This window comes from Malaclemys terrapin, chromosome 6 (genome assembly GCF_027887155.1).
Source record: "Malaclemys terrapin pileata isolate rMalTer1 chromosome 6, rMalTer1.hap1, whole genome shotgun sequence".
Classification (NCBI taxonomy): Eukaryota; Metazoa; Chordata; order Testudines; family Emydidae; genus Malaclemys; species Malaclemys terrapin.
In genome coordinates, this window is record NC_071510.1 from 72,227,058 (window position 1) to 72,253,495 (window position 26,438).

Below are 26,438 nucleotides of genomic sequence, written 5' to 3' on the forward strand. Positions count from 1 at the left end.
AACTGTGTAAGTGAGCATGGAGGTTGTGTACAGCACAGTCTTGTACAGCAAATGACTAGCAGAAAATAAACACAGGGCTTTGGTTAAGGGTTACCAGTGACTATAACTGCATGTGCACAAGTTTTTCTGTCAAGCCACCAGGGGTCACTAATACCACATTACAAACATTCCACAGCATGGTATGTAACTTTATTCTTCTATCATAATAATTTAAAGTATTTACACACTGCACAGTCACTCTTTTACACAAACATATACTTACTGGTATATCCATGAACCACATCAAGAAGGTTTTGCAAAGACTGACACATTGTGGGGTTTCCAAGCATAAAAATAAAATTTGAAGCCTTCTAAAAAAGACAGCCATTTGGAGTGTCTGTGAAAACCAGTGTTCCCTCTAAGCGTAAGCTCTCCCCAGAGACCATTCACTAAGCTTCAAAATATCCAGATGTTTGGCATTAAATAAAACTCTTTTGGCTAGTGTGGACTTCAAGAACCAACATGTGCAAATAACATTTTCTCAAGAAATCCCACAGCAGGAACAAGAAAACGCTTTGAAGGAAGCACAACATTTCTGAAATTTTACTTGTCTATGGGGCTCACAATTCGCTACTAGTATATATACACGTGTGTGTGTGTGTATATATATACATACACACACACACACACACACACATATTTGTGGGACTGGGGGACAGGAAACTAGCTAGTAGATCTGCATCATTTACTATGTACTTGTACTGGGGCAGCAACTCTAGGCTCAGCCACTACAATTCTTTCACAATACTTTTAAACTCAGTGCACTAATGGGGAAATTCAGCCACCCAAAATACAAGGGTTCCTCCCCACGTTAGAGCAGCAAAACAGGAAAGCTCCCTTCCTCTACCCCATTTGACAGTAGGCCAGAAACCACATTACCTAGAGCATTTGGAAAACCATTTCCAGCTAACTCAGTTTAAACAGTGTGGCCAGGCAGAAGGGATGGGGCAAACTATCTGAACACATTAGAATGTGTTCTTGTCTAGTACATCGTTTTGCCTTCCACACTGGCTAGCCAAACCAAGCTAGCTTAATTGGTTTTCAAAACAGCATTCCCAGCCCAATGTAAGTGGCATGTAAATCTTCCACCCATTCCAGTGTCAAGTTAAGTCTCTCTGCCAAAAGAGAGTCCCAGCAATTGCTAAAAGGAGACCATCCCTAATCTGTCTAGCCCTTCATCATTCCATGCAAAAAGAGGAGAGATTTAACTTTCACGTATCACCTCTCACACTACCCAACAAGCATTGAGTAAAATTTACTTACTGAACTTTAGAGTAATGAAAGCAAGACTATTCCAGTCTTGGATTCTTGTATACACAGCACCCTCCGAAAACCCCAATCACCCCCCACCAACCTGCAGCAGCAAGTTTCAGTGCCTAGGTCTATAGACCGGGGCTCACTTACGGAACTAAAAATAGCCACAAACATTCAGGCTTAGGTCTGGAGCTCAGGCTCTGAAGCCTGGAGGTGAGTGGGTTTCAGAACACTACGGTTTTAAGAGCCACAGAGTGAGCCCCCAAGCCCGTAGACCTGGGCTCTGAGACTCATTGCCACAGGCTTTAAAATGCAGTGTAGACATACCCTTGGAATGTTAGAGACTCACTAATCTACACTAAACTGTTTCCAAGAGAAAAACAGAATACAAACACACACTTAGACCAATTAGCAATCATGACAGTGGGGGGCGGGGGCTGTGTGTGTAGCACATGTGGGTATTTTTACTGTTGAAAATCTTTACTATGTAAGATGTTACCTCTTTCTTGCAAAAATTTAAGGCACTAGATTGATTCAGTGACCCAGTGGTTGAACTTTATCCCTACCATGCATGAGGACTCTGTTGAAATAACCCTCTCCCTATATTCTAACACATTTGGTAGAAGCACTGCTTATGGAAGGGAATTTCTTAGGTCACTTAGCACCCCTCCAGCTATCAGTCAGCCCCAAAAGAAGATGGACAGCTGTGACAGGGACTGTTAAGGAAAAGTGTGTTTATGTAGGGTGCACGCGTAGGGAAAATCTCCCAGCATGCCCCTTGATATCCTAGTGATACAACCTAGGCAATTAAAAAAAATCTCAGGTGCTCTCCTTGAGCCTAGGCAACCAAATGATCCCTCAATTTCAACTCATTCACAGAATAAAACTAGCAGTCTTGAGGGAAAGGCAATATTCAATGTCATGCTATGCAATTAAAACATGTCAAGTGAGCTACAGAAACACCCAAGACTGTTCTACATACAGCACGTTGCTGCATAAATCATAAGCAGACTCAGTCTGAATGATTCACTTAGAGAGAAAGCAAGTTAGTGCTGTATTCACAGTAGAATGCCTGGTGGTCTTGGGAGGAAATTAAGGATCGAAAGAAGAGGAACACAGAAAAAGTACTTACATATAAAAGTTTTTTAAACTATGTAATACTTAGAGGGAGCACTGGGGGTGGTGTATGTACAGGTGTATTATACATATTACCCAGCTACACACATAAATATTTCATATATAAAAAATAAAGTGCTTTCTATGAGGTCCCAATGCAGGGACATTATAAAACATTTCACCAACTGCAAAACAAATTGATACAATCAAAGAATACTACATCCGACATACATGTAAAACAAACACAATATGTACAATCTGGCGGGTGTCCCAAGACAAACATCCCTTCATATACATGGTATATACATATATACTCTTAGCTTTACTCAATATATTATGACAATATATATTTTAAAACTTTGTTATAGACAAAAAACCCTACAAAAACGCAACAAGGATTAAGCACACAAGTCCAAGACTAACAGACAATTTGCTATTTTTGCCCATATCACCATTTCCACTGTTGGGGAAGATGTGCCAGCGCTCTTTCCTGGGGTGCAGTGCCTCTACGTCCTGCAAGGCACTATGAGCTGCTGCCGTGAAGTTAGCATCACCAGTGGTGAGCAGATCAAACACACAAGAGTAAAAATAGATGTCCTTCACCAGCATCTTCTCATGGCATTTGGTAGTGGCACTCTCCAGTGTGTACACAGACCGGGGCTGAGTAGAGGCAGCATGTGGAAGAAGCTGCCCCATAACGGGCAAAGGTAAGTGACCACTATCATCAATGCGTTCACTCGAGGGGCAGCCATTCACACACAGCTGGAGGTCCTGGCTTTCTTCATAAGCCATGGCCAGCTCTTCTGGCATGCGAATGGCCAGCGTTAGGTAATGTCCAACTTGGCGCACAAACACAGTGGCCCCGATGTACCTGGCGTGCATCTCCACGTATCTGCCACTGACTCTCTCCACTATGCGCAAGCTCTTGGTGTCACTGTCACCTCCACTTGTTGTGCCATCTACAAAAGCCGCCGGTAGGTCATCAGTCACTGCCTGGTACACCTTCTGCTCTGTGCAGTCTTGGTATGATTTAAAGATAATAGTTATCTGGAAGAAAACAAGGGAAATTAGAGGGGAAATTCATCTCAAAATCATTATCACCACTGTAGATTGAGAACGATCAAGGGCTGAACAGCTGCCCACCAAGCCCATCGTTCATTCCTACAGAAAATTATCTCTAACCGTGCACCAATCCCAAAACTCTAATACATAGTCTAGCAGAGGGCGACTTAAATGGAGTTCTTACATTAGCGGGAAACCCACAATAGTGGAAGACAGCAACTGGAAAAAGAGGCCAAAAAGGGAACAGACTGTATATATAACAGAGCCACAACTCCCTCTCCTAATGCTCCCTTAACACTTTGGAATGCAATCTCATGGAGCTGTATGTGCCAAATAATTCCCATGCCACTATCTTCTGTGGCACAACCAGTTTCTCTCCATGGAGAGAGCAGTGTGCTCTAATGCAATCAGCAACCAGAGTGCAAGGGGTGCCACTGACTACATGAATATGAAGAAAATATTCATTGTACCCCCTCTAATATATAGCTAATCCTTGAACAACCTGAAAATGCTGTAGAAAAAGCACACTATTATTTCAGCCATCAATTCAATACGCAATCAGTGACTAGCTGCGCCTGCTCTCTTCTGTAATTATTTGACAATCTGCATTTTGTTATTCAGTGTTTGGACTTAGCCTTTATAAACTGAGAGATTTGACACCTCCAGTCCACTAGCAGCTACAGAACATATGTATTACAGGCAGAAGGGGAATAAAACAGGTGGTTTATAAGAAAATGCACTACTCTGAACAAGATAATAAAAGTGCAGAGCAAACTTTGCTTTAAGAGAGGGATCGGCAACCTTTGGCCCGTGGCCTGCCAGGGTAAGCCCCCTGGCAGGCTGGCCGGTTTGTTTACCTGCCGCATCCACAGGTTCGGTTGATCACGGCTCCCACTGGCCACAGTTCACCGCTCCAGGCCAATGGGGGCTGCAGGAAGCGGCGGCCAGCACATCCCTCAGCCCGCACCACTTCCCGCAGCCCCCATTGGCCTGGGACAGCGAACTGCAAATGGCCGAACCTGCGGATGCGGCAGGTAAACAAACCGGCCCAGCCGCCAGGGGCTTACCCTGGTGGGATGCGGGCCAAAGGTTGCCGATCCCTGCTTTAAGAGGTGGCTTGCACTGGAAGTTTGTACCTTTTTATGATGCTAACGAATGGCCTCTTAAATCTTAAATGTTTGTTATTTAAAGTCCACACGCAATAGAAATCAGATCCTCCAGTCTTCACAGGGGAAGCAAGCAGGTTATATTGTTACATTATTTGTTAGGGTCCCTAGAGCTCTGTAGAGGTATCTTATTTTTATTTAAACAAATGGCATGTCTGCAGCTTCCTTCCAACAGTGAAGAGGAGAGGAAATACTGACTTGAACAAGCTAGGGTTTTTTAAAAATATTAAAATACTGCTTATTTCTGTATCTGTATGTTCACACTTGACAAACTATATACACATCATAAAACAAGAGAAAAATGACAAACTGCAAAGCAATTTTAAGTACATTGCCAAGAGATTTAAAGTACTCCAAAATGTGTTCGTGAACATTTCCAGCCCTATGAATGTCTTCAGTTTCTAGCAGCCCTTGAATGTTTTAGTTTCAGTTAGCCACCACACTAGGGCACAGCAGCTTTTGTTTCTTACCTCTCAGCTTGGAAATACAAGAGTTAAGGCTCATAAACAGCTGGATTACAGGGAATCGGAACACCATCTCTCCCTTCTAGGAGGAGGAAGATTAAACATTAACTGTGTGCCCTTCTTGCTATTAGTAAATGAAAGTGATGATTTCCCTTACTATCACCTCCTCTCCTCAGTCCAAACCCTCTTCAAACACATCCAAAGAAGAGACGTTTTTACCCACGAAAGCTTATGCCCAAATAAATCGGTTAGTCTTTAAGGTGCCACCAGACTCCTTGTTGTTTCTTCAAACACACAATACTTAGTTTTAATGTTTCATCTGCCCCAGTTAGTTAGCATTACATTCTCACACATACAGACAGAGCACTCACTATTTTAGTTCCACATGTTCCCACTGGTACAGTCTGATTGGAATTTTCCAACGATTTTTCTTTGCTTTAATCAAGTTATACAGCAAGCTTGGGACCAGCTGTAGTCAAGCAATCTGTGAAATTCATATGCCTGAGCCACAGCTGAGATAGAAGGATTTTGTTCAAAATCCAGACAATATACCAATTACTTACCCCCCTTAGACAGTCATTGCTTTTGTCTAGGGTAGTGAGCCCACCATTCCACTTTACTTCCAATCTTTTATGTTTAGTTCAGTCCAGCAGCCCAGAAGGAAGATATCCTGCACATTGTCTCATGAGTAATTTGCAGTGCCTCTGATCCCTGTGCCTCAATAAATGAAGCTTCCACAAAGCTGCTTTAACACAGGACTGCAAAACAGATTAATTAATGGCGCTGGACACAAATGGCACAGCAATGGTAGTGTTCTTTAGGCCCATTCGTGACACTCTGCAAGAAAAGAATGATTTATCTCCCAGCTGAAGGAAAATTCTGTGCAAGACTGCTCAGCACCTGAGTCTGAGGTTAATAGATCAGATGGCTTTAATGACACCACACAGAACCTGCTTTTCCATATAACCACCCACACTAATTCCCAATCAATAGGCTCCATGACTGACTTAATGCTTCTCTAAGCGCTGAGTAATTTGTCTCTAGTTTCTCAAACCGAAATTTCAATCAGTTGGTCCTGCTTGTGCAGAGGGACACTTTCACTGCTTGAAGACCATGAGGAAATCTGGATATGACAGAAGGAAACAAACATTTCTACTCTGCTTCTGGCAAGCTACAACAGAAATAAGAAACAGTCACCAACTGCTCTCACTAGGACTCTGCTTTCTTCATCGGGGTAAATCTCATGCATAGGGAGAGAAAGGCCTCCACCCCACTGCAGCCCTGCAATGGTTTTGCCCAAGGAGCACAAGCTGAAAAGCTATGGAAGGGCAGGGTATGTACTCTGTGAGGTCTCCACAATGTCCCCAAATTGGCTAGCAAAGAGAAGACCACTGGAATGTGCCAGGCTTCACACTTAGGGATACAGTGGGCTAGAAGCAGTGTTTAATTTGTGCCAGCGCTTGCCACCGCTAAGCTCCGGCATCTCTAGGCTTGGCAGTTCATAGCCCCAGCACCGCTGAGCTTCCTGCATCAGTTATGAATGAAAAAAATGGCTTGCGCCCCAGACCTCTCTTTACAAATTAAGCACTGGCTAGAATACCCACTTGTGGTGGCAAGGAGAGGCTGCAACATCCAGTCCAGTCCACAAAGTCCAATAGTGAAAAGGGAGATCTGTAGGGTTGTGGTGGATTTAATACTCCTTACCCAACTTCCTCTCTCTTGATTCTCTCTGTAACCCTCACCTGTAGACTTCTCCATTCCTGGCCATTTTTGGGGGGGTGGGGTGGGAAGAGGTGAATTTCACCCTAAATCCCTCCCTTCCGCACCTCTGCTGCATCAAACTGTATTTAAAAAACAGTTGGATATTTATCATTTCAAAATTTTTGCATCTAAGTTTGCCATTTGTTACTGTGTGCACATATAACACTTGATTCAACACAAGTAACTCCCACACACAGCTGTTGATCTATAACAGCGTTCAAAACCCAGGAAAAATAAAAAGCCAAAAAGGAATTCCAAGTGCCGGAAGTACCTTAATGCATTTGCATCTGTATGAAGGAAACACTTTCATAAAGACAGGTTTCAGAGTAGCAGCCGTGTTAGTTGTATCCGTAAAAAGAACAGGAGTACTTGTGGCACCTTAGAGACTAACAAATTTATTAGAGCATAAGCTTTCGTGGACTACAGCCCACTTCTTCAGATGCATACGCTGTAGTCCACGAAAGCCTATGCTCTAATAAATTTGTTAGTCTCTAAGGTGCCACAAGTACTCCTGTTCTTTTTACTTTCATAAAGCAAAGTCAGTCTGCCAACCAAGTGCTCTGGGCATGTGTGGCGCTCTCAAAAGTTACTGCAATTATTAGTATGAACCACCCCAAAAATAACACTTCCTATTCACACTCTAAACCAGCCTCAGTTACATAAAGGCTATGTACAAAAATTGTAAATTTCTACTCAATGTTTTGGGCCGAAACTTTCCACTGCTTGATCTCATATGAAAGACAAATGTGTTTCTGGAATGAGCAAAATCCTCTCCACTTTCAGTTTGCTGAACACAAAAAAAATATATATTTTAAAAACAAATTCTTCTGCATAAAAACCTCACAAAGAGCTGAGTTTTTGAAGGTGGAACTTTCCCAAGCTGCTAGTAAATACAGGAAGATTCTATGGGTTCTCAAATACAGAGCAGCTACTGCTTCTCCATGGGCTTATTTATAAAAGTATATACCTTTTTATCCATGTTAGCTAAAACATTTCAGCCAACACGTTTTAAAAATACTTTTAATCCTAGTCCAGATGAGCTCCATAATGCAACTACGGTACTAGAATCTGAGTTTAGTTGGAGTGGTTTGGTGCTGCTATTTCATTGCAGAGTTCCACAGCTGTGCACACTTGAATTTTCCACAACTGGAACAAGGAGCTAACATTTTAATCTTCCCCCTTCAAGAGGGAGAGATTTTAATAAGATTACCAGTACTGCAGCTCCTTATTAGGCTTTACTTTAACTCTCTTGCATTCAGCCTTCAAATGTTCTTAAGTACTAGTAACTGCAACACCACAGGGAAGCAAAGAGACTGTTTCACTCATATGACAACTACCAGGGAAATTCAATGCAGTAACTCATTTTGTAGTTACATTTTCAACCCAAAAGATAACTGAAGAGCTCCCCTTCCTTAAGGACCCAGACTCAGCCACGTTAAACGTACTAAATTCTCTTCTCAGATTCATAAATTAAAGTCACATTAATTTGAAAAGGGAGTTATGCACATGGGGGGAGCAGAATTTAGCCAATTTGTGTGGGTGTGAGGGGGGAAATGTTCATAGCAGATTGTAAAACAAATAGTATGTGCAACATGAGTGAGCTAGCATTGCTGCTGGAACCTTGGCTTTTTTTTAATATCTTAACTTTAGTGCAGTTAGCTCCTCAGCTTGCATTACCAAATGCAAAAATGTTACTTTATACATGAGGTTTTGCAGCTTGTATTGTATCATCTCCTCCATTGTGCATAAGAGACATGCAAACTATTAGCCCAAACAAGTGTTAAGAAAGACTTTTTTTACTAACAGGTAGTATTCACAGGCTTATATTAATTCCTGTTTTTCCTCTTAAAAAGAGAACATTATCAAGACTGCAAGTACCAACATTTAAACACCCACCTCCTTCCTTTACTATGTCTGTTTGCCACCTCCATGGAATTCCTAGTCATTTCCTCTCTCCCCCTAATATCTGGTTTTCTATTGTATATAGATTCTTATACCTCTCTCATTACCAAAATATCACAACACCTTCCAGGAGTGCATTACACAATGTGACTAATATGTTACATATCTGCTATCTCATCACTGAGAACATCAGATCTTCCCTTCACCTCTCCTCTTTAGGAGTTATAGAAACAGCACATTTCGTATACACAAAACCACGCACACTCTTCTACCTGGTGTCCTTTGAAACTTTTTAGTCTCTGAAAGAGTGAACCTCAACACACCATCTGTATTGCTTACTTGTTTCTATAAACTAATCCATATGCTGCAATAACTCAATTTGGCACATTTGCACTATACCACACCATTTATTATTGATGGATTGTATTGCTGTGCATTTAAAACATCAATGCCTTTGTTAAACATTTCTCCCTCCCCCCACCTCCAACTCTCTGGCTCTGCTCATTCAATTTCAATATTTCATCCCCTGTGATCGTCCCCACCCACAAGAACAAGGAAGACAGATTAAGTACAACCCAGCTCCCATATCAGAATGCAACATTAAGGGCCCAATCTTCTATGGCTACTGCAGGCAAAACCCCTACAGAAGTCAAAGTTTTTGCCTGTACAGGCTGTATGGGATCAGGCCAAAACCCCTTCATTTTGAATGTAGATATTGCTACAGAATAGTCCAAACTAAGTATTATTTTACAGAATTAAAAATCACGGAGGGAGCCATGAGACCAAGCTCTATTGCCAGTTTTGCCATGGACCTCCTGTGACTTGGACAAGTCACTTAATCTTTCTGTGCCTGTTCCCATCCCACCCTTTGCCAATTTAAACCATTAGCTCTTGGAGGCAGGGATTGTACACCTTTGCATGCAGCCTACTACTACTGGCTCGAAATTCAACTGAGGCCTGCAGATGCTACTGTAATACAAGAATTAATAGATGCCTGCCATCACAAATGAAGCCACGGGATCCCTTGCCTTGAAGGGCTTACAAGTGGATTTCAGATATGTAACAAGAAGTTACACATGTGGAAGAACAAAGGCTACAGCAATAAGAAACTTAGAATAATTGCATAAGGTGCAGGCATTTTAAATTTATATTTAAAACATGAAAGCAGCATCACCCTTGTGCCATAAGGAATACTGTACACTTTACTAGAGAGTTCCCTTTGGCAAGTGATGGCATACAAATAAATGTGATCCAGAAACAGTTCTATCTACCTGAGGTATCTATATATCTTAGCAAAGGCTCTGTAGTCAGACAGACTGCTGAGTATGCAGTTTGAATCAGCAGAAAACACTATCTGTGCTTCTTGCATCTTGGAATTAGGATTTATCATTAGTGTTTAAATCTGCAGTTTGAAGTGCGTGATCTATTGGCATCTTTGGAAGGAAATGCAGTATCTTGATTTAGGATGCTGCTTTTCCAGCCCATGAAAAGAGACATGGGGGGTAGGAGCAATGTGTGAAGAGAAATGTAGTCCTATTAATGCACTGGGGTAATTCACCAAACACTGGTTTAAGAAGTTACAGAACTAGAATTTCAGCGAAGGACCTCATGAAACTAGATAACTTGGGTTAACAGATTCAAAGGTTTTTATAGCTTCCATGTCCAGGGAGTTCTCACTACCAGAAGACAGGAGGCCAAGAAAGCTGCCCTGCTTGGTACACTCCCCCTGAAGCTCTGGTAACGGCCAATGTCGAGACAGGACACTGAGCTAGACGAACTACTGATGTAACCCAGTACATCAGTTTTATGTTCTAAAGCATTATTAAGCAAAATCAAGTAACATGGTCAAGGTTAGAAGACTCCAAGTTAGACTGACCTACCTTTTCTACCCCCCACCCATGTCTTTTTGAAAAAAATACTGTTCTTTGTGCACTTTCCACACATCCTCAACAACAAATGCTTCAGTTTTATCCCCTCAGAAATAGAAATGATGCAAGGAGCACAATATTCATGAACAGTAATAAAGCAGAGCTCAGTGAGGGAAAAGACAAGAAACGCCATTTAGTAAGGGAAACCCTGAAGGCTGATAATGTTGACAGAAGTACTCAGTAAGTTTGGTGACGAGATATCTTGACCTCACTGCTAACTCTAAGTATGAGATGTTCCTTCCTTGTGAAATTCCATTTTTCTATGCTATATACAATAATTGGCAAGGAAACATGCAACACTGAGAATTTTGCAACTGCTCTTAGCACAATGAAAGATTCACTTTTGCTTCTGCTCCTGCTTACAAAGTCAGCCTCGGTACCATATCTGCCTGCTTCTCCCATAACTTCGTGCTTTTGCCACACACCTTCTCAAACTGATCCTTAATATGGACTTCTATGGGGCCTTCAAGAAGTTAGACATTCATTTTTAACGGCTTTCTTGCTCACACTCCATGCTGTGAGCTAGCAGTCGCTTAATTACCATAGCTGAAAGGAAAGACCGGGGTCCCTCAAACAGGGATCCAGGACAATACCCTTCCACTCCTAAGGAAGTGACAGTGTGGGAGCTGGGAACTCACCAATACATTTTCTCCCTAGATATCCCTCCCTCCCCGTCCGCAAAGACAAATAACCAAAAAGAAAAAAAAAAAGACCGAATAATCTCTGCTCATTCGACACTAGAGGTGGCTCTTCTAGGTTTAGGTTGAAGCACATTTGAGAGGGTACTAGAAAGAAAGAACCTTTCACTGCAAAGCCTGTGCTTTACCTGTTTGAAGGTAAACAGATGACTTCAGTCTCAAGCAGAGCTGCCAGTCTGACCCTTCACAAACAAGGATTCAGTTAGATTTTAAAGAGCCAGCATGTTCATTTTAGCATAAACATACATGGGAACTTCTTTTCATTCAGGATGGAGCTCTTGATCTTAAGTAAATTAACAAAAACCTTTCCAAAAGTCTGAGGCCCAGGTCTGTATGAAAGTTGCTCTGGTGACTGCCTGTGAGAGTTAGCTAAGTGCACACACAAATGAATGTTTGGTGCCTAACAAGCCATTTGCCCAGGTTACTACCCAGTTTGCATGCCTGACTGCTCTAATTACTTGCACAGGCAGGATGTCTCAGACCCTTCATTTTTAACCCTTAGTTTGCACACTATTTTCCCTCTTAAAGGGATTTGCTTCGTTGGCAATTACACAAGATCAAGCTGGAGTTATCAGCTCCAACACACTTTACTCCTTCTAGATATTTCACTCTACAGAGTGAAGTTTTGCCCTTTCTGAAAATTAAAACTGAGTTCGTCCTGACTTCAGACACTAGCACCACTGCAAAAAGCATATAAAGGTCAGTATTATTTTACATGGCTGACAATCTCATGGTCCTTAGAATGACAATAGAATGTTCTCATTCCAGTTAATTATTCAAAGGGAGTAGCAGAGCAAGTTCAGTACAATGAAAGCTCTTCCTGCAAAACAGAAGCCAGACTGCAAAATATATGAAAGGATTTTAGCAAGAAGACAGACCACTTAACTTATCAATGTTTCACTACACTTCTAAAGCAACTGATCGAGATTCTTTGTATTTGCAATCACCTAAGGCTTTTAACTGTGCCTACTGTAGTAAAAGCTCTGTGTTCTCCCACTATCAATTCTCCTCCCCTTCTCTACCACTAGCCTTCCCCTCCCCACCCATCCAAACTATAGAGAACAGTCCTTGTCAGTTCCTAATCACTGCTACATCAGAAAAAAGTTTCCCATGTAGGAGCACAGATGGAACTGTGCTTCTACACTACATCATTCTCTTCTGCTAATCAGAGGGGCTTGGAGACAAAGTATTGGTGAGAAGAGAGTAAATGCATTACTGGCATCTAGACCACTCACTGAAAGGATGTGGTAAGTAAACATTTCCTCCCATAGAATAAAAAAAAAAAAATCACTATAAAAGAGTAGAGTCTTCCTTCAAGGTACTTATAAGGCTCCCGCAATCTTTAATATATTTATGCTCCCTGCCCTTTCTGAGGGAGGGAAGTACTATTTATACACATTTTACCAACGGGGAACAAAGCTACAGAGCGGCTAAGTGATGTGCCCAAGGTCACACAGGAAGTCCATAGTGAAAAAGGGTCTTGAGTCCAAGTCTTTGAGTCCTAGGCTAGTACCCTAGCCCACGGGACTATCCTCCCTCCTCCATCTGAAAGGCACTGGGTTCCCACACTGATGGTCACAGTATAAATAAAGACTAGGTATGAAAGAAAGCAAAGTTACAAGTCCCAGCTATTCCCATCTTGGCTACAGACTATGCAATGCCTTTAATTTAGTTAATTCTGAAGAAAAAGGTTTCCTTGCTGTCTGCATCATGAAAAGCAATAATATGTAAGACACCTACAAAACTGAAACTGCCAACAGCACTAAGTGTATAAGCACACTCCTTCCACCCTTGGGAAATAGCCTTCATGTAAGGAATGACAGGAACAGTGAGCCCCATACTTTCTTTTATTCATACCACAGAGGAGAAGTGAGGGGCGAGAAAAGCAGGGGGAGTCCCCCTAAATTAAAAGTGGCAAAAGGATGCCACCCCAGCAGGTTCTTTCTCCCTCTGTTGCAGTTAGGGTTTGGGGGAAGGGAAAAAGAGGAGGCAAAGCGTTATACATGCCATGATCACCTAAACTGCAGGGAGATTTCCCAAAATAAATCTGTAAGCTAGCGCTGGCTCATCAAGTCACATGTCCCTCTACCTGCCTGTCAAGGTGGCAGGAAAGTAGGGTAAGTAGACACAACCAGTAACTGTATGGCTCTTGAGGGAGCCATGCTACCAAGGGGGAGTACAGGTAGAATCTATCAAATGGACCAATCATCGCCCTAGATCCATCCTAATCCTATGTAATGCTCCAAACCGCTCCCCTCTCGAGAAAAGCATGCAGAGGAAACTGCAAGGTGAGCATCCATTTCCCCTTTTCATTGGTTTCCCCCTGGAATGGGTCAAGCGGTTCATTATCAGCTGGCATTTGATCCAAACTTCAGAATGTTGTTGAAAACAAGCTTTTGCAAAACTGAAAGCCAATAGAGAAAAAGAATCTCTCCTTATTAAAAACCCACAACATTCCTCTGGACTGTTTGCAATCCAAAACACTGCATGACTGCTAGCATATGCGGTCTTGAAAGTAAGGCTGATGAGAAACTGACTAGCTTATTTTAATGCTCTAAGCTGAGAGAAATGCAGCAAACAAACAGTCTAAGTAGTGAAAAGTTAGATTCAAAGTGAATTTTTTAAATCTAAGTAATCAGCAACACCAGTAATTAGTTTTAAAATTAAACTAAGTAATATCCACTATGATGAGAGTAAATTCTGCCACAAAATGGAAGAAGCTCCTTCATAGAGAATATCATAGAATATCAGGATTGGAAGGGACCTCAGGAGGTCATCTAGTCCAACCCCCTGCTCAAAGCAGGACCAATCCCCAGACAGATTTTTACCCCAGTTTCCTAAATGACCCCCTCAAGGATTGAATTCACAAGCCTGGGTTTAGCAGGCCAATGCTCAAACCACTGAGCTATCCCTCCCCCAAAAGGGAAACTGGAAACTAGATGGAACAAGCTAATAGAAAATATATTGTAGGGATCAATCCTGCACTGACAAGATAACTTAAGAGGCCTTTTCTTTCACTCATAGGAGTCTGTGCTTCGTAAAGAAATCAAGGGCTCAGAAAGATGCATTAGTTCACAACATACATCTTGCAATGCTTCCAGTGCAGTAGGTAACAGCCTTCAACTCCCACAAAAAGAGGTGTTCTGATAAAAATTTGATTGCCTGGCAAAGAAAGAAAAACCTCAAGTATTGCACAGCATCTATCACTGGTGCCAATAAACCACTTTCAAACATTTTAAAATGAACGCCTTCTTGCAGCCCCCTTATTAACTGCTTCTGCATATTTAACATCCCTGTGGGTGCTGAGGTGAATTCTTAGGTCAGATTTTAACATTAACATACTTATTATAAAGAGAAAGCGTCAAACAGCACTCCTCCAAAGGACTTAGGGGGCAGGAGGAGAATACTGCTTATATAGCTTTACACTGGAAGTAATACAAGAACCATATGCTTAGAAATGAACAAGTTCCTCTACCCCAGCATGTTACTGAGATTTACCCTCTCACATGACTTCCACATTTGTTATCTTAACACAGAACTTCACCTGGAATATACACACAGCTGTATACACACCTAGGTGTTCTCGCCTTCTTCCATCCCAACCGAGAGAACCTCCCTGTTGCAAGGATGTTTTCTACAGCTGCCTAGCAAAACTTGGTATGAAAAGGTATTTTGTATTCTATTGAATATTTTCCCTTCTTGTATTCCTATGTTAAAGTGTCTTGAAGGAATCCGCTTCAGTAAGCATTTTCTTTAAAAAAAGTTACAAGTCTATTTTGAGAAGCAGATTATGGAAAGTATGCATCTTTCAAGGTTTATTTGGGCATGCAGATTGTGCTTCTACATGAGGGTTCATCACTAAAAATTCAGAACCTGGGATAAGTTGTCAGTCCAGTACTGGTTCCTCTTACATAACTCCACTACTGTCCAACCCAGAGATTTCATCTCACCTGTATTAGTGTCAACATTGGATGCCATCACAGAACTGAACAACAAGGCTGCTCTTCATTTATTATAATTACGGCATAGCTGCCTTGGGGTTAAATTTGCAGATCCTGATCTAGTTCTATACCTAACGACTGCAAAGAGAACACCCCAAGACTAGACTATGGGTGGTGGTATATGGGCAGGATAAGCAGAGCTTAAACATTAAGGTACTTTCCCCCAGTTTGTGCCTTAAATGGCTATCATACCACCATTGTATGTCATTTCCATTAGGAACCACTGTGCTATTAAAGGCACACAGTCAGCTTGCTTCCCCCCCCCCCATTATTAATTTCTAAAGATATCAGAAAAAAAGCTACCACCCTCCCTTTAAACAGTTTACTCTGTAGTTAAAAAGATACACAAGGATATTTTTGCTCCTATGCTGCCTTGAATGATTTAAGAACAACATCGAACATGGCCATGCCAATCCCTCCCTGGACACACACCTGCTTGCTGCCTTTTCACTTGGTTTCCCTTTCAGTTTTCTTCTGTTACTGGTAAGCACCCTTTTTGAGATGGGGGTCAGGGCATGCACCATCAACAAAAATGAAACTGACATTTCCCCATACCACTCCACCACTTTTAGCAACAGCAATCTTAAGGGTCCCTTGTAATAAAGTTCCGATAAGTGAGATTTTCGAAGTGCTGCTCCTTGCATTTTCATGGAATTCATTGGGCCATTTCAGTTACCATTTGGTCTCTCTTAAGACCGCTGCATTTTCCGCATCTTCCTCCTTTCAAATGTACTCTATAGCCCCTTTTCCTCCTCCGTCTCAGCTCAGAGCTCTCTATTCCTTTGTACCTTTCCATTTGCACCAGTCTTTGGGGGGTGGGACAGTACTGTCCCACGACTCTTTCATACCTGGCAGTTTTGTAGATTAACTCAAAGCAGCTAGTACAGTCACCCCCGCCTACACCTCAAAAGAATTGCAATTTACATCCAGTTTCACCCATGGCTACTTTAAGTGTTAATCTCGGATCTCAAACATTTTTGAGGAGGTGAGTGGTTCCTCCACTAAAAAACTAAATAAATGGCCCTTTTGCTTAGAGGGGCTTTCTGGAGCAAAGCCCGGTCATCCATGCATCAAGAAGCTACTGCACAAAACACCTCGACCCCATAAGTCTAAAAGTAGGAGTATTAAATGGTTTAGTCTGCGTTGTACTTTTGATCTTCAAATTCCACTTAACACTGAGGGGAGTGGTGGGCAAGAGAGAAAAGAGAGAACAATCCATACCTTATTTGTAGCAGTAGCACTGGATCCTGGCACCAGAGGCACATTCGTCACTTGCACTGATAAGTAGTTATTGTCTATGAGAGGCCAGGCACCTTCCACTTTGCATGTCTGAAAGTGATCCTTAAAAGTCCTAAGGTGAGGATCACCAAACAAACCACAAAAGAGGTAAGTAGGAGGGGTTTGCTCCCCTCCCCGAAGTTCTCTGGCTCCTATGCGGCCACTGTAATTACAGGGGTCATGGGTAACTTCAGGGTTAGTAGAAGATGTTGGCCCATCCTTGGAGCAGTTTCTCTGGCTCATGAGGTCGCTGATCCCTAGCACAGCAGAATGGTAAACTAGGTTTCCACGACAGACTTTGGAATTGCGATAGGTGCAGGCAGAATACGCCCGCAGGGCTTTGCAGAACTCCAAATCAAAGCCATCAAGAGCAGAGTTTAGATGCGAAGTTAATGACACAAAGTCTGTGGTGCACTTCTGGATTCGACATGGTGTTTGCAGCTGGCAGTCACCTAAGTACAAGAATAAAAGGGAGAGAGAGAGATCAAACATTTTAGAGAACAATTCATTTTTTCCCCCCTGAACACTACAGACAGTAACCTGAAGGTTACTCAGAAGATAATTTCTCTCACTGGGAAATTTCCTGCCATATTGCTTAAAAGAAAACAGTTTAGAAAACTAAGTAGCACTATAGATTGCTTCTCCCAAAAGGCTGAAGTGACCCACAGAAGACTTAGTTTCCATGAAAACAATGGCAGGTAGTTGATTTAAAAACAACATTATATCCTGCCAAATACAAACCCAGTGTTTCGTCTCCATATTATATCAAGATGATATTGCAAACCCATGCTTAAATTAATCACTTAGTCCATAACTATATCTCCATCAGTCTTCTAATGTTTTTCATCACAAGTTAGTTAAAGGTTTTGGTTTTTTGGTAAATCATACTCCTGAGATGAGAGGAGATTTTGCCATAAAGTTAAACGTACAGATTAAGCCTTCTACTGCAGGAAGTGACCCACACGGTGCAGAGATCACATTTACACCCTCTTCAAGAAGGGGAAAAATGCAGGCCATAAAACTCAATTTACTTTCATTCTTGGGCATTGCCACAGCTAGTGCTTCATCAGTCATTTTCTTTATACAAATGAAAAACCCTTTACACTATATTTTGAAACTACAGGTAAGGGTCTGTCAACTGTGGAAACCAAGCATTGCAATAGCACCTTATTACCTGGGATACGGAGGGCATGTATGGGGAGAGAAACAGAAGCAGATCATGAAATGCAGGTGGCAGACATACATTTCAGTTCTTATAAATAACAGACTAGTTTCACACAGTGCCATGGTCACCTGGCTTCTGGAGAGGAAGTATAACTACAATCCTGGCAAGTAACTGCTTCCCCTAACCCTCTCTTTCCCTGCCCACTCAGCCCTTAATATCATGCTTTCGAATATTCTAACAACCTTACTCTGCACACAACACTTACCACAGAACAACTCACGGGGGAGGGGAAAACAAGACAAAGAACTGCATGTAGTACTGAAGGAGGTATGAAGGCAGACAGATTTCATTGCAATTAGAAGCAGAAGACCTGGTTCTGTATATAATATACACCATATTGTACTGCAGAAAACATCAAACCACATTTATTTGAAGCAATAAACTGGAACATTCTTATAATACCTATTTTTAAAATTGCACTGAGTGGGGGACTTAATCAGCTATTCAATGCCAGGTGAAGAGGACTTGGGCAAGAAAAGCAAATAGGTATTCCATCTGAATGCCTTGTGTCCACTAACTGGAAACCAACTTTCAAGAGAGACATCTTTGGTGCAACACTTACTGGGCTACACATACATCTATCTAAAAAAATGTTACATTAGGTGCCTTACTTTAGTAATCTACATACCATTTTATTTTGGTGTCATCTATAGCATACTAAAGTGCGGTGACCATAATCTCTGCTCTAAAGAATTTACAATCTAGGAAGAATCAACACACTATGATTTAGAAAAAACAAGTGAAAAGTGTCTGTTTATTCACCTAACATCCTGGAGGAGGGAAGGGTGTAAGGAAGGGGAAAAGTTAGATTAATACTTATTGATATCCTATAGGTTACCCGGGTTTTGGTAATCTTTTACTGAATACTGTGTTATGCATCTTGTTAAAAAACCAAGAGCTATAGGCTTATATCCAGTATTTAGATACTCCTATCTACCACCAAATTTTAGCAGGAAGGTATAAGTGCTTTCAAGATGAAAATGCTTTTAATGAACACTCAAGCTTTCCATAAGCTAACATTCCCGTCTTGGGAAACTTAAGAAGAAACATCTGAAATATTATTCCACCTTCCTTACACCAAAAAATAAATTTCCTTCCCACTCTGGAGTGTGGAGCTGGATACATTTCCTATTAAAAAACTGACAATGTTAGTTTAAATACCCTACACTCCAGTTATATTAACCCTATAGTATTAAGAGTTTTAAACAGTTAAAATAAAAATAAAAGGTATGTTTCTTCTAATTCAAACTAGAAAATCCCTGAGTTGACCCACTACTACCCATGCACTACTTTAAATCTACTCCAGGGAACAAGAGTTTTAAAAATCATATTTATACTGGAAAGGAGGCAAAGAACTGAAGACAACCATTATGGTTAAAGGAACTTAGTAATGTATAGTTTAGGACTTCACACAATAGCTAGCTGTCCAAGCACCAACAGCTTCCATTAAAAATATGTTCTGGCTATTTGTTCTTTTTATGAGCTATAAAATTCAGCTGTGTATAAATTTGTTTGAAATTACAAAATCATAAAATATGAGCATAATTTCATAAATTATGAAAATATGTGCATGCTCAGGGGAGTGGGGGAGAAAAGGCAAAAATACGATACCATTTTAAATAGCCTTTCCCCACCCATCGAACCTTCTTTATACCTATTCTTACTTTTTCCTTGTTTCCCTTGGGCTAGGTCTACACTACCCGCCTGAATCGGCAGGTAGAAATCGACCTCTCGGGGATCGATTTATCGCGTCCCGTTGGGACGCGACAATCGATCCCCGAATCGGCGCTCTTACTCCACTAGCGGAGGTGGGAGTAAGCGCCGCCGACAGAAAGCCGCAGAAGTCGATTTTGCCGCTGTCCTCACAGCGGGGTAAGTCGGCTGTGATACGCCGAATTCAGCTACGCTATTCACGTAGCTGAATTTGCGTATCTTAAATCGACTCCCCCCTATAGTGTAGATGTATCCTTGGCTTCAAGGTGAGCGGGGATTAGTGGTCTTCAAAATTCTGATTAAAAAGTGTTCTTAAAACACATACAGACACAAGGTGGTGGGGGAGAAAGCAAGCCCTATTTGTTACCTGATAGTCAAAAGAGAGAGGGGAGAGAAAATGGGATTATTAGTTTCGTCTCCTAACCCATAATGAGCCTCTAACTCTCGTACACCCAGAAATATCCAGTCTTCATGAATTTATAATGACAGTGCACACTTCGCCTGTTATTGGTGAACCTCGTCATAATGCCAAGACAATGCAGATTTTAAAAAGTATCAATATACACGTTATACATTCTTATTGTTATAAGAACATGCATCACAGAAGTGTTATCAATGTAAGGTAAACTATAATGGTGATGAGGCAAGTGACATGGGAGCAGTAATAAAAGCATATGTCTGCCCAAACTACACTTGGCTAAGCACCGTGAAATATGCAGAAACCATTTCATTTCAAACGCACTGATCGGAGAGGATCATCACTGCCAGTAGGTTCAGTAAGCAAGTGATTTTATTAATCTGAAGGATGCTGTCCTGTAAACACTTGTGCATGTGAATAATTCAACTAAAATTATAGATATTTTGGAAAAATTACTAGATAAAGAGAACATTCTTTCACAGAAAAACTATCACTCTAGCAAATTTCTTGTTGAAAACGATATGGACTTTAATGAAGATGCTTTTTGGAATGTTACATTTTCCAACTTTTCTTAAGATAAGCAAGTAGTTCTTTTAACAAAATAGAACTAACTTCTCAGCTAAATTTCACCAGTTAATCACTGGTGGACTAGTAAATAGATGAATTTTATCACTGTCTTCTACATAGCCTCCAGTTATTTGACTGGGACTTTTGCTAAAATATTATTAGTAGAATATGGCTGGCTTTTCACTCTGCATCACCTAAGGGGCAGTTCAAATGAACATGGCATATAACTTTTGCCCATCACTCTAGCACAGAAATATTTAGGTACCTAAAAATAGGTAATATAATTTTATCACAAATAATGAGAGATACAAGTGGTCAAAGACCAACTAAGATAGTTCTAGGAGACATTCCTGAAGAGATCTGATAAGAGTATACCTCGTTCTCTAAAATGATTTAAAAAAATAATGCTGGAACAATTTAAAAGCCACCATACATGGCTTTCTTTCTAATTTTTTTTCTGAATATTATCATTAAAGCAGCTTCTCCACATACACGGGGGGGGGGGGGGGGGGGGGGAGGGGAGGGGAGATCAAGTTCTCTTTTACATATAAAAAGTTTTTAGAATTCAATCTAAAGAAGAAGATTTCAAATACAGATTTCTGCTTCTTAAGGATTGTCACTCTAGGGCTGATCTTTAATTTCTTTGTTTTGTTAACCCTAATACAGTAATGAATTCATAGAATTATTTTAATTCATTAATATGAGTGTGTATTTTAGGGAACAAAGACAGATTCAGTGACATTTACTTTTCTGAATCTCTTAAACAATGTGCATTTTTCCATGACACCTTCTTGCAATGGGCTGCAGTTAGTCTCTTACCTATAATCAATGTATAGCTTTAAATCGTATTTCTTCCCATTAACAACTGAAAATCTCATTTTTATATCTTAATAATCAATTTCACATTTAGGATATAATCCTGTTAAAAACTCATTTTAAACTTTACTCCACCTCCATCCTGAAGAACTTTACTTTTCCTCCTCCCTTACTCCACACATCAGAACATTTCTCAGCAGAGGAATGTAACTCCCCTAAGAAATATTTTAGAAGAAACATAAACCCTGAAGGAAGCTGTACATCACAAATGTGATGGATGGCGCACAGCTGATGGGCATTAACCCTACAGACCCAAACAAACTAAACCAGTCTGATCAAGTTTTACTAGAGAACGGCAAAACACCATGAAACTACCATCAGTATTAAGGGGCGATTTTAGAAACTTTAAAAATCAATCTAGACCGGCAGAGAAAATTAAAGCCATTTCATTAAGAGCTTGTTTCCCCCTCCCACCATCCCCCAACTCCAGCTGCAGGGAACAGAAGAAAAGCACAAGGTTCCCTCTCTCCCCCCACGGAGGAGGCGGTGGTGGAAAGAGAAACCTGATCTCAGCCCTGACTTTCAGTAAACATCACCGCAGTGAGCAATAAAGCCCCGTGGGTCTAAAGCTCACACAAAACCCCCTTCCCCAAACGGAGACAGCTCCCCTCCCCCTAACGATTACTAAGCAGGTTGGGGAGCGGGGGTTTCCCGAAGGTTTATGTCCTGGGGGGAAGCCGTCAGACTCCTCCACAAGCCGATCAAGCAGGGGCTTCGCTCCCCGTTTAAGGCTACTCCCGTCCCCCAAACAAAGAGACTAGCCCAGTAACGGCTGGCCCCGGGGGCACAAGTAACGTGCCAGCCAGACAACGGCCCCCCCGATCCGAACTCCGCCCCGGCCAGGAGCTCTGGCGAGGCACGGGGCGTGCCCGGCTGCCAGCCCGGCCAGGCGGGGAGGGAGCGTTACTGCCCAGGGAAAGCAGCGGCGGCGGTACCTGTGCGCAGCAGCAACCCGACGTTGAAGAGGAGAAACAGGGCGGCCGGCGGCGGCGGGTGCAGCCGGCGGCGGCGGCGTTGCTCAGCCCCGGCGGCGTAGGAAGGTGCTGCTCTCCCCATGCCCGTCCATGCAGGTCTGCGGGACTCCGGCGGCGGCGGCGGGACGGGACTGCTGCATGAGCAGGCGAGCCGGCCTCCTCGCTTCCTCCTCTTCCTCCTTCAGCCCCACGGCGGGGAGAGGCCGTCAGCAGGCCGAGCGGGAGCGAGCGCAGCCGGGCAGCGCAGCATTGCGGGGAGAGACACAAACACAAAGAGTGAGGCTCGCCCCCCGGGCCGCGCGGAGCTCTCGGGCTCGGCCTGCGCCTCTCCCGCACGGCTCCCCCGGCCAGCCAATCAATCTCAGCTCCGCACTCGCCGACCCCGCCCTCCAGGCTCCCATTGGCTGGCTGAGCCCGTCCAACAAGCCCGACGCGAGTCTCATAGGAGCCCCGCACTTCCCTCCCACCCTACCTCCGCCAAGCCCCCTCCTCCCCGAAGGGAGCTGGGCGGACTGCGGAGGAGGCTGAGGTGATTTGCTGGCGGGTCCCCGCCCTGCTTTCTCCGCCTCCTGGGCTTATTGTTTTCGTGCTGTGGCTTCAAGAAGCACACGGCAGCCCCTGTGGGAGCGAAAAGTGCGAAGAGCGCTTTTTTTCCCGCCTGTTTCCCGCTCGGGTGCTGGGATCTGTCGCCTTGCGTGGGTCGCTTTCTTGTGCTGAGGCACCTCCCTTCGCTTCTCAACTGTCTTTCTTCCCGGTGAGAGACCCTTAGCCACTCTAGTGCTCTTCCCCCCAAAACCCTTTCTTGCTGGGATCCCTGCCTCGAAAAATGCTGCTTTCCAACGGATACAAATTCAGTCCAGTCTGTAAATGAGGAATTTCGCCGGCCCTGCTTTGTATCATCTAAGAAATGCCTTCCAAAATCATGTGATTCAGATGTATTGATCTTCGCAGCAGCTAATCACATCCCTGGGACCACTGCGCCAAGCATTCCGATTTGGAACGTTGGGTTTGCCAGAGTTCCTAATCTGAATGCAGGCGCAGCGGTGCCGGGGTTGTGATTGGCTGCGGAGGGTATCAATGGAGCCTTGGACTCCGCCCGAGGGAATGACTTCACCTTCTTGTCCGTGGCTGTAGCTAGTTTCCGGTGACTTTCTATCCTTAAGTTAATATCGAAACACTTTATGGGCCTGAGGGGGACAAACGCCTTGCATCCGCACGCTGTGGTTAAACAAGCAGGTCGAATTCGTGAACTTTGAGTTTACTCTAGACTGGGCGAATTTTAACATGTTGATTATTTTAGGAGAATTTAAGATTTTAGCGACATCGCTAAGACTAAGTATAAGGAATCTCACAGTTGTAACGCTGCTAATTTGCGTGCAGTTGCTGTAGTCTGTAGGCGAACTGCTGACTGGCTCCTATGCGCTCAAGTAGGCCCCTCATTATGTAGAGGAAACTCAGACAAGGAGACCGAAGAAGAGGAAATACACACAAACTACAGGGGGGAATTGTTGTGACTGATAGCGTCCAATTTTGTTATCGGTAGGGGTGTGAAGTGAAATCTAATCTTCATGAATTGCTTTACCACTTGAATCCACTTTCTCTTCCTCCCAGAACTGCTCTGTTTTGAGGAGTTAGCATACCGAACAAAATGGGAGTTTTGTAATTATTGTTCGTGCTTTTAATGATGATAATTATGATTTTAAAAACTGGCAGGTCTATCCAATAGGCCTCATGTAATGAAGGATGTTTGCATAGGTGCTCGAACTAGGGGTTCTGCTACATGCCCTGACTTGAAGTGGTTTCCACCATATACAGGGTTTTTAGTTTATTTCAGTAGCTCTCGGCACCCACACTATAAAAATTGTTCCACCACCCCTGGGTGTTTGATTGAAGTTTGCAGTGATCAGCTCTACAGCAATTCCCTCACCTCCTTTTCTTTAAGTTGTACTGAAATTTGTTTGGCCACGGTGATACACTTCCCCCCCCCCCATATCTCCACCCCAACAACAGGCATTAGGAAGCACGAAAAAAGAAATTAACAAAAAAGTTGAGTCATTTCTTGGACTAATCAATTTCTCTCTCTCTCTCTCTCTCTATATATATATAAAGCTATGTCTGTACAAACTACCGTGTAAGTATGGTAACTTTTCCATGTCTATTTGCTATGAATTACGAAGACTGCCATAGTTAACTTTTATCAAGCGAGCCTTATTATATATTAAACTAAATGTGTTTACAGTGTCCTTTCTCACGGCTATATTCTGTAGTTGTGCCCATGACAAAAATCTGATTACCCCTAAGGCACAATTCAAATCTTGCATTTTACATCCACATCTTCATCATAGTGGCACCAGTATTGCACATAGGAATGACTTGTTCTATACACAAGTCGGACATTAATCATTGCCTTTGGAGCAATTGTGATATCAGATGTTATATACAATTATGCTTTGCGATTTTCTTTTTAGTTAAAAAAATCAACAAAACATGCGACTTAAGTGGACAAAAATCACGAATTTCGAAGATAGATCTTTCACTACATCCTTAACTTCTCCCATTTGGTGACCCATTTAAGAAACATTGAATGCTAGTTCTGCAGAGTTCTGCGCCAAGAAAACTCATAGTGACTTGGTTTTCTTGCTTGTGTTGACTTTTTTGAGTTACCGTTTTAATGTAGGTTTTTTCTTAAGTTATTTATCGGGCTAAAACCAGATTCTGAAATCCCTGCTAAAGCAACATTCTCATTAAAGTCAGTGGGGGGCTTTGCCTATGAGGACTTCTGGTTTTGTTCCAATTCTTTCGCTGAGCTCGTATGGTCTGTTCAATGAGCGGTTCTTTGACAATAGAGGGCGCGCTTGAGTTACTCCAAATATTTGGGTCATGAAATGTAACTATGTTTATTGAAAGGAGAAATTACATTTTTGATCTGAGGTGCTTTATTGTTTAATTGTAAATTTTGTCAAGCCTGAGATTCAGATGCCTAGTATTTGCATGTTTAGTATTATAAAAATCTACAGTCCTCCAGCGGAAGATGATGTTACTTTTTACAGTTACACTGCGAGATAGTTCCCAGTCTGAAGTGTCAGGATATTAAATTAGCTTTGATATTGGCGTGGAAAGGTCATCGTTAGTGTGCGCTAGGCTTCAGAATGAAAGTTAATTACTAATTAATTTAAATCCACCCAAACTTTTTATTTTTATAAACAGTATCAGATTTGTCTGCATGGATTTTTTAGGTTTACATTTAATGTTATAACCCATGAAAGTACAGATCACCAAAACGAGGGTCCCAGCTGTGAATTGAAAGTGTAAAACAAGAAAATAAGTCCATATTTTTTAAAGGCTGGGAAGTTTCTTTCTCGCTTTCTTTTACCCCGAGGAAAAAAAGGATACAATAGCAAAACAAGCAGTGACCCAGCAAAAAAAGAGAAATTAAATGAACGTGTAACTGGGTAAAAGTCAACCACATGCAAGAAGCATTACTGCATTTTAAACAAACTGTGGTTTATTTTCCAAAAGGGTATGTGTGATGCCTTAACTGTTCCCCTGTTGATATAATCTCCGTTTCCAGAAATACAACACGAATATCCTCTTGGTCTGCTTATTACATTGGTGTATGTGGAGGAAGAATAGTTGGGAATCAAACCTGGGGTTTCAATTTGCAAAACACGTCATTATATTCCCCACTATTTTTTCTTTGCCTGTGTAACTAAGGTAGAAGCATCAGCAATCAGTACTTAATAAATCGACTTCTAAATATTTTTGTACTTACATCATATTTAATTTTTAGGGTGTTGCGCGGATCGCTGGAGTCAACGCTGCATCCTGTTCTCCTAGAAGATGGGATACTTTGCAAATTAGGACCTGTATATTAGATAATTAAAAACGTTATGTCCGTCTTCGGAAGGCCTAGGAAGCGTTCATTGCTTGGACCTAGACACTATATTGACGTGGTCCTGGACTTTGCAAATACTGACTAAGAAGCCTGAAAGTAGC

General features: G+C 42.1%; 1 protein-coding gene across 2 annotated transcripts in view; it reads right to left on the minus strand.

Annotated features, from left to right (window-relative positions):
* Positions 1–167: 167 nt before the first annotated feature.
* The window catches only part of RGMB (repulsive guidance molecule BMP co-receptor b), a 28,661-nt gene continuing 2,390 nt past the window's right edge, over positions 168–26,438 (minus strand). Inside the window, exons 2-5 of one of the 2 annotated variants that reach the window (XM_054032267.1) lie at positions 26,215–26,275; positions 22,404–22,621; positions 16,613–17,121; positions 168–3,456 (exon numbers count right to left, since the gene is read on the minus strand). In XM_054032267.1, the coding sequence (XP_053888242.1) occupies positions 2,788–3,456; positions 16,613–17,121; positions 22,404–22,621; positions 26,215–26,219 (1,401 nt within the window). In that variant the 5' untranslated portion in view covers positions 26,220–26,275 and the 3' untranslated portion in view covers positions 168–2,787. Of the gene's footprint in view, positions 3,457–16,612; positions 17,122–22,403; positions 22,622–26,214; positions 26,307–26,438 lie in introns of both variants that reach the window. The other variant, XM_054032265.1, reaches the window with a different exon arrangement.